The sequence below is a fragment of the Alligator sinensis genome, unplaced genomic scaffold (genome assembly GCF_000455745.1).
Source record: "Alligator sinensis unplaced genomic scaffold, ASM45574v1 scaffold728_1, whole genome shotgun sequence".
Classification (NCBI taxonomy): domain Eukaryota; kingdom Metazoa; phylum Chordata; order Crocodylia; family Alligatoridae; genus Alligator; species Alligator sinensis.
In genome coordinates this window covers 471,830-481,282 of record NW_005842825.1, presented here as the reverse complement: position 1 = coordinate 481,282, position 9,453 = coordinate 471,830, and the positions used below count along the sequence as shown (strand labels likewise).

The 9,453-nt window shown below is 38.5% G+C and overlaps 1 protein-coding gene across 1 annotated transcript in view; it reads right to left on the bottom strand.

Annotated features, from left to right (window-relative positions):
• The window catches only part of VPS13A (vacuolar protein sorting 13 homolog A), a 186,351-nt gene that overhangs the window by 113,244 nt on the left and 63,654 nt on the right, over positions 1-9,453 (bottom strand). Inside the window, exons 20-22 of the mRNA XM_006035364.3 lie at positions 8,677-8,813; positions 3,110-3,242; positions 2,088-2,205 (exon numbers count right to left, since the gene is read on the bottom strand). Coding sequence (XP_006035426.1) covers positions 2,088-2,205; positions 3,110-3,242; positions 8,677-8,813 — 388 coding nt within the window. The remainder of the gene's footprint in view (positions 1-2,087; positions 2,206-3,109; positions 3,243-8,676; positions 8,814-9,453) is intronic.

Here is a 9,453-nt window from a genome sequence, read left to right as displayed (position 1 = left end):
CCCGGTCCCCACTCCCCGCCACCGCCTGCAGGAAGTGGGAGCCAGGTCAGCCTGCCCCCTGCCCCCCAGTTCTGTCCCTTGTGTCCCTGCCATCGTGGTGGCACTCTGCTGCGCCATCTCCTGTCCGAAGGCTCTTGGAGCACTTGGATTAGTTGTTTCAGTCAGCAGATCACAGTATGAATAAAGTGTTACAGACAGACAGACAAAAGTACTCCCCGCCACCGCCTGCAGGAAGTGGGAGCCAGGTCAGCCTGCCCCCTGCCCCCCAGTTCTGTCCCTTGTGTCCCTGCCATCGTGGTGGCACTCTGCTGCGCCATCTCCTGTCCGAAGGCTCTTGGAGCACTTGGATTAGTTGTTTCAGTCAGCAGATCACAGTATGAATAAAGTGTTACAGACAGACAGACAAAAGTTTTTATATTATTAGAATTTATCACAGCTATAAAAAATTTTGAAGTAGGATGAAAGTACTAGAGGATGACACTGCATGTGGGACATGGTGTAGAAAGGAAGCGGCTGAAACGGCAGTTGAGGAAACAACAGAAAGAGAGAAAAAACCACAGTTGAGGCATAAATTCCTATGCGCGAGAAGAGAAGGAAGTTGAAGGAAATCTTGTGGGAACAAAGAAAAAGATTCAAAGGTTATCAAGGGAGCAAAGAGTTTTAAGAAACAGGATTCATCAGAATCAATGTCTGAGAGATTTTAGGCCCAAAAAACAACTGGACACAGACGTAGAAATAGACATACAGAAGCTACCATAGAGTAGGACTGATAGCTGAGATGATCCTAGGCCAGCAGAAAGACACTGTGCAAGTGCCAAAGGTAGTTTCATCCTAGGTACCCCACCTAGCAGGGATCAGTCCAGAACACCACAATTTCATTATGTTATTGAAATGAGGTGTTTGGCCACAAAGAGAGCTCTCATTTCCTCCTTTCTGAAGTAAAGAAATGCTTAGACACTGTGCTTCTGTACTAGGAACTCAGGGCTAGCAGGGACAACCCAAGCCATCAAGTGTAGGAACCTATGATTACATGCAAGCAAGTAGTAGGTAATGTTCAAAATGCTTCACCAGAACATCCATGGAGCACCTCATACCACTCCATAACAAGCAACAGGCTTAGGATCTTTAGAACAAAGAAAAAGCCTACAAAAACTAAAGATGTGCAACAGTACAAGTGACAAAGATGTCACCAATGCCTTGTTCCGTCTTTTGCCTTTTCCTTTTCTTCCCCACAGCTCTTCTTGGCTCCTCCTTTCCACCTCTGAAAGCCAAGAGAATCAAGGAGCAAGAGCAAGAACTTGAGCTCCTACAACCAGCACTAGGATTTCTGAACTCTGGACATCCTTGCTTTACACAGCAGATGGCACCACAACACCACATTTTCATTAATCTACTCCCACATCATTGGCAGTGCTCGCTAGTCTCTTACTACTTCACTACAGAAGTAAATGCAATGCGCTGGTTCTCATCCACAGAACTTTAAATAGTCTATAGCTTTCTTGTTCTTTGCATCTCAAAAAAACCCAACACCTTTATCTGTCTGGAAAACAATATCTCTATATTTTAAGTTTGAAATTCAAGGTAAAAGGGAACAGGATTTATTTGGTAGAAAGTTTTTACCTCTGGGCTTCCCTCCCATCAGACATATTAACTTTAGATTTACCCTAATCTCTAGGTCTTCTATACCTGTTTAAAATTTGGGGTGAGAGGCTGTGACATATTTGATCTGTATTCTTGGGAAATACTATGATTCTTTATTTATAAAATGCAACCCACACCAAATATATGGTGACATCTAACAAATGCTTATGGAAGTGGACTTTCTAAACATAATTTTACCACAGAGCTGACACTCAGAACATAGTAAAAATAAACAATGCTAAATACTATAAATTGACCAATACACAGAATAGAAATTGAAAAGATCAGTCAGTATGTGAGGTAGAAGAAATAAATCATTAATAAAACTGTTTTCACTTAATCCTGTAAGTATATTGTAACAACTGCACTATACTTAAGGGAATAATTCTTCCAAAAACCTAACAGACATTTACTGAAAATCTTTTTGCAACAGAAAGAAAACATACTTGGGCATTCTTGCATCAGAGACAACCATAGCTCTGCTAAATTCCACTTTCAAATCCATTGGCTGCAAGATATGTTGAGACGAACATTTTAGCTTACGAGCCTCCTGCCACTTTTCATCTAGAGAAAATAAAATAAATTAGCTGTATTTTACATCAAAGCAATATTTCTTCAAATCATACAATTGAGTTACTCTAGCCATAAATGCTACATTTTCTATTATTAGATATCTTTGAGTAGAAAACAAAGGGTTTTTGTTCTCATCTTTTATGTAAGCCCACCGTAACCCACATTACATGAGGAAAAAGTGTGGATAATACCTCTGCTTTGTTTTATATTCAGTAGAGCTTTTTGTCTTTCTACTACCCAAGCCCCATAACACAGAAAAACTACAAACAAGGTCTCTGTCATGGGTTCTGATCTCTCAGTGTGTATCTATTCTTCATAAGTTACCCTATGATAGCACAGAACTGATCCAAAGGAATCAAATGTCTATTACGAACATTGCCACAATCTGCTTTGGACTTGGTAAAAGGGATAGGTAAAAAAAAAGCGAATTATTGGACTAGACGTGAGAGTTGGTATAAAATTCTACGGTCTATATAGAATCTGGACCAGACCAGATTAAAATGATCACAAGGCTTTGTAGGATTGGGGGGGGTGGGGACGACGACGACGGGACAGGACGGGACGGGACACCAAGGGGGAATGACACAGACCTCTGAATTTATAAGGAAGTAAAGGCACCAGTGAGCTGCTCATTTGTCAGCCTTAATTACCTGCCTGGGAATACCAGACATATAGGGCTAGATTTTTTATAAATGTTTGTCCTAAGGTGTCCCAAGTTCAAAAATAGCTTACCGGCCCTTGCTTGTGAAAACAAGAAGAGAACAACATTTACTGTTTCTGGACTCAGCAGCTGACACCACTAGTATAACCATTTCTGTTTAATACTAGCACGCAAGCTATCAAAATATTTTTTGTTAGTTGCCCTAGCAAAGAGATCCATTTTATGAATACTTACGATGTTTGCTATAAAGTAGCTGTATACTGCTTAGCTGAATATCAAATACATCATAGGCTCTTGACATTATGTTTTCAATAGTGTTTTGGCCTACTTTGAGATTTGATAGGTCAGAACGACTTTTACTTGTCATCTTTAAAAAAAAAAAAAAAAAAAAAAATCATAAAAACAGTTGAAGTCAGTTTAAAAATATTGGCTATACAAATAATCACATTCAACTTTGACTGGAGATCAATGAAACAAGACTATGGAAACTGAAATACCAGATCAAATCGGTATGTCCAACTAATCCAATATCCCTTCTCACACAAGGGCAGAATTAGATTTTTCAGAGCAAGGTGCAAGAAAACCCAAAATGGACCACTGTGAAAGTTTATCTAGGAAGGACTGCTAATTAATCCTATTAGGGAGTGGGTAGTTTATGCCCTGAAACATGAAAGATCACCTCCCTTTTAAATCACTTACCCCACGTAATTTAATCTTAATAAGTTTTTATACACGGTAATATTGTATTCATGTTTAGCCATAGGTAACGCTTAATCCATGTATTAATCCTGTTAACAGTTCAGATTTGGTGGCAATTTGTGACAGAATTCCACAGATTACTTACAGATTATGTAAGAGTTTTTACCAGTTTCAAATACATCTAAAACTTTAAAAAATATCATTAAAACTTTTATCTGTTTTAAATACATCTCGCTTACATTTAATTAGAATACCTGTTGCTGTTTTATTTCAAGAAATAAATGAGTAATGGTTCAAATATCCTCAACACTAATTTTATATCTTTAAACTGTCCTGTCTCCATCCTTCTCATCTAAAATTAGCCTGCCTTCATTGTTTAATCTCTAGTATCCCAATACATTTAGCTGTGTTTATTATCTATCTTTGAACATTTTATTTCTACTCTATAATTTTTAAATATGTTAACCAGAACTGAAAGGAATTGTCAAGATTAGGTCTCATCATCGATTTATGTAACAGGATTATAAATATCAGTATTATTTCCTAGCTTCTTTAGAATCATGGAAAATTAGGGTTTGAAGGGACTTCAGATGGTTATCAGTCCAACCACCTGCACAAAGCAGAACCATCCCCAACTACATCATCCTAGCCAAAGCTCTGTCTAGCTGGGTCTTAAAACCCTCCAAGGATAGAGCTTCCACCACCTCTCTGGGTAACCTGTATCAGGGATCTTAATTTTTTTTTCTATTAGACAGCTCAACATAATTAGCATACAATAACAAGCTTGAATAGTTTAAATGGCACCTGTCAATATACTTTCTTTTGTTCATCCTGAATGTTTAGACATTGTAATCTGAGTCAGCCCCAACCCACAGTGCTTGGAAAATGACCCAAAGTCTAATGTTTAAGAAATCAGGCTTGCATTTGATTGAGCCCCCCCAGCCCCACACGGGCTGATATGCTCCTGGCCCCGCACACCCCTAGGGATACCTGGGTTGGCCATAAACTCCACTCACAGCTACTTCCTTTTTTATCTGCTATTAGGGTACCCTTTCATTTAGTTTGGTAGAATATCGTAACTAAAGAGAGTTACATTTTTTTATAATGACATAAAGAATTACATCATCTGCAAAATTTTGCCACCTCACTGTTCATCCTCCAGTTTCTTAAATATCATCAGTTTTACCATAATGTCGCAGGATCCTCACAGCTAATCTTTTCTTAGTATAAAATCAGACATCTATGCCTATCCATGTTTTCTTTCTTATGTTCTAATATGTAAGAATACTTATAATCTTGTGGCATGTAAGCTTACTGTTATTTTTTTAAAATTTTAAATTAATCATTTTTTCTTTAAAAATAATCCTGCAAAGTATCCACGTTTTATTGCATTTAGTGATTCAGAATTCTAGCATGTTTAGGAGCCAAAATTTTTCATTAAAGAATCTTATTTTAACAGACATGCATTAACTGCTATGACAAGACCACAACACAGATAATAACTTCCTTTTTAAATAGTGTTCACATGCTTTTTTAGATTACAACCTTGCATTTGTTAACAGGGTAAAACCATTCGTAGACTAAATCTCCATGTACCAGGTCTTAAATTGAATTCCTCATATATGCAGTAATGTGCATCATAAGTACTTTGGAAACATTACTTTAAAAGAAGGTTGAGGCTGCAGATTCAAGCCCTCAGATTTAAAAAATGCCAGAAATAGTTGTCTGTTAGGGCTGTAAGTAGGGGGCAGAGCTAGAGGAGGGGGCAGGGAACCATAGTTTCATAGTTTCAGGGTCGGAAGGGACCTAATAGATCTTCTAGCCCGACCCCCCGCCAGGGCGGGAGAACAACCCAAAAAAAAAAACCACTCACCCTAAAAACAAAAACGGGACTCAAATGAGTCCAGCCAATAGGGGGGCCCCTGCCAGGCCCCATGCCCTGCCTACTCCCCCCAGCCCCTCATAGCGCCCCTGACCCCCACCCGCTCTCTTAGCCCTGTCAATGGCTGCCCCGCCCGGCCACAGCATCCCAGTTCTTTAAAGAAAGGAAAAAAAGCTCCGCACTCACCGGCTGCTGCCACAGCCTTTGGGGCTTCTGGGGGCTCGTGGCAGAGCCCCCCATGCAGCAAGGGGCAGTGGTGGGCAGTGGGGATCACCGCCCCCGCCCCCACCTGGCAGGAGCTAATGAGTGTGGAGCTTTTTTTCTTTTTTAAAAAACAGCCAGGACACTAGAGCCAGGTGTGGCAGCCATTGACTGGGCTGGGAGAGTGGGCAGAGGATGGAGCCTGTTTGATTCAGAGATTCGGCGACAGCTGGATCTCTGAATCAGATTCGGCTGAATTGATTTGGGACAGTGATTCGAATCACCAAATCAAATCACTATCCCCCCCAAATCGGCCGAATTCAAAGCGAATACTAGCTGCTTAGCACACGCCTATTGCCTATGAAGCCTTAATTACACCTATTTGTATATATACCCATACATTACAATTCAATCTTTAATTACATTATTGCATATTATAAACACAATGAACGTGCCATTTAATATTTCTTTATATCTTCCTCATTCGGTGCATGACACAGACCTTATTTAATATAGACAGTACCAAACTAAATACTTCACAAATCTAAATGAATTTATAATCACACAATACTTATAAGACAGTGAGAAATTATCTATATAATACAGCAAGGTAACTCAGGCAACTATAAATATTTTGGTGAAAGTGTTTGCCTTAAATGTTTAACTCCAGGCATCACAAAGGAACGCTTTTTTTTTTTTTTTTTTTTTTGCAATCTACCTGCAGATATACTGACAATAGCCAGCTATTGCAGAAGCCTATTTATTAGCATCACAAAATGGTAACAGATAACTGTTACCCATTAACGGAACCAGCCACAAGGGCAGTGACTCATTTTGACAGCTAGATAAGAGCTATTTGTTGATAGCAGAGGTATGGAGAAATTCAGGACTCCTAAATTAAATTCAAATGCTGTAAAAGAGTGCTTTCAAGGTTAGAAATGCTTCTGCCAGAATTCATTTTCCCCACCTCTTTTGCTCCAAGACACACCTCTCAGATCCCCTTCTGTTCCTATCTGGATCCTTCCAGCTCCCCTTTCTCATATTCTGCCCATTTCTCACTCCCCTCTCTCTCTCTATTTCAATCAAGTGTCAGTAGAGGAGGTATTGAGTGTGCACAGGATACAGTCTCACTGCTGTCAATACCTGTGCCTAGTGCTATTGTGTTGCCAATGAGCCACAAGGAATAAGAAGTTCTGAGGCCCCAGCTAGAGTAATGCATCCAATTCTGGGCTCCACAATTCAGGAAGGATGTGGGGAAGGTTTAAAGAGTCCAGAGAGCCACACGCATGATCAGAGGGCAAGAGAACAGCCCTTATGAAGAGAATCTGCAAGCTATGGGACACTTCAGCCTGGAGAAGCGCAGGGTCAGGGGTGATTTGGTGGCAGCTTGTAAGTACATAAAGGGTATGCATCAGGATCTGGGGGAACAACTGTTCACCAGAGCACCCCAAGGGATGACAAGGTCAAACAGTCACAAACTCCTGCAAGACCATTTTAGGCTAGACATAAGGGAAAACTTCTTTACTGTCTTAGCTCCCAAGGCCTAGAACAGACTTCTCCCAGAGGTGGTACAAGCACCTACTCTGGACACTTAAGAAACATTTGAATGGTTATCTTGCTGGGATCATTTTATCCTAGCTGACTTCCTGTCCCTTAGGCAGGGGGCTGGATTTGATGACCTTACGAGGTCCCTTCCAGTCTTAATGTCTATGAAATCTAGTTTCATGAAGATGTATAAACATGGCCAAATCAGAGCAAATATTTTGCACGTGGCAAAATGAACCATCCCAGAGTGATCAACCTGTCAAATGTCAAATTTTTGTTACAAAGATACTAGGGTCTCTCAGAAAAAATGGTTACAGAATATTTTTTACATTGTTGTGACTACGTTTTTCCTTAACCTCATTCTCAGTAAAGGCTGAACCATTTCAACTAAAACACTAAAGGAAAAAAAAGCCCCGCAGCATAGAAATTCCACTACAAGTGTTTACAATTTGGCAGATTTGTAAGCAGATAAAAACAAGGTCTATTAATAGGAAGTGCCAGGCTACCAACTATAGCCAAACTATAAATAACATATTTACATTGCCAATATATAAATAAGGGAACTATTACTCTGGCAATCATACTATTTTAATTTTTGTCAATTCAGCAGCAGGTAATCTCCCTGGCAGAAAACTCTGTTTTATGTGGTTTGTACTTTGACAGCATTTGATTAATCAACTTCGCCTGATTTTTCCCTTAAAAATTTAAATTATCTGTAAAATTGAATAAACAAATTAAAATACCACAAAGTTTAGTGGAATAATATATTTATAAGTGATTATCCTATTTCACTTTTTCATTATCCACAAAAATGATATAATAAAAGAAGAATAGTATAGTGAAAGAAGAAAAAGCAAGCATTTCAGCAAAAAGAGCAGTCTTTTACAAGTCAGATGTAGCTTAAATGATGCCAACATTAAAAAACTATTTTAAAGTACAACTGTATAGTACTGAAACATTTACCAAAGAACTAGTCTAATTGTTCTAACCTGCACTCTGAACTGATTAGAGTATACAGTTAAAACCCAATTCATTCATATCCCAGTGGTTCACAACTGTTAATTTACATCAGGTTGCAGAATTAAGAACACATTTCTCATTTTTTTGCTGCAGTGTTCATACCCAAAGCTCACTAGTGGTCTCAAACTACTTATCAGAGTACCCTTTGAAATAAATACTGCATCAAATAGCTGGAGCACCTCATCAGGCTCATATAGCTGTTTTCTGTACACCCCCAGCTATTCTGCAAACTCTGATTTTTGCAGAGAGGGGAGCCTCATCCTGCAAAATTATCAATGTTTTATTGTATTTAGAACTTCCATAGAAATTTAAATGATTTGCACTCAAGATTGAAACTGAATAAGAAAATTTAATTTAACATTTTATATACAACAAATTAAAATTCATTTTAACCCATTAAAATAAACAGACGGCAAACATCCACAATATAGTACTCATAAATATAAATGTGTACCTTAAGATTACCAAGATCCAGAAGTAGTAAATTTGATGTAGATTCATAAAAACCATTTTGGGGAACGATGATATATGATGCCATTAAGTTAATGTTTAAATCAAGAACTTTCTGTGTTTCAATAACATATAACAATCCTAAACAATAAACAAAGAGAATTACATTTAAGAAGCCAACACAGGATTCATATTTTTAAAAGATTTTCATGTTCAGCCACAAAAACCACACAGGCAGCACTGCAAATGTACAGTACCCTGGTATATTCTGATAGATTTAAATTTTCTAATGGTTTCACTTATTAGCTATGCTCCAGTTTGAAGTGTATCCATGTTCAAAGATTTCAAAAATCATCTTGTCAATCTTAAAGAAAGTTGAAACAATGATTAATTCAATACTTTCTCCAAGAAATCTGAAGGGCTAACTGCAGAAGGATTAATTCTACAGGCTTAATATAATGTTTACATACTGTAAAGTAACAGAACAAAGTATACATATTACAAAGGAATTTGCTTTAATCAAAATTTAAATATATTTTCTACTTTTACTCTACTACATTCAACTCTTAGGCCACATACAGATCCTCAGTTTCTACCAGGAGAATCACCATTCTCTAAGTATGGTGACTCTCAACCAGGGTACCATAACACACTGGGGAGACTTGATACCTTTTCAACAGTGCAGCAAAGTACTATCACCGTGAGAAAAATAACCCAGGTTAAATCACTCCCAGGAGAGATTCTTCTGGGAAACTGAACATCTGCATGCTTTCTGCCAGCT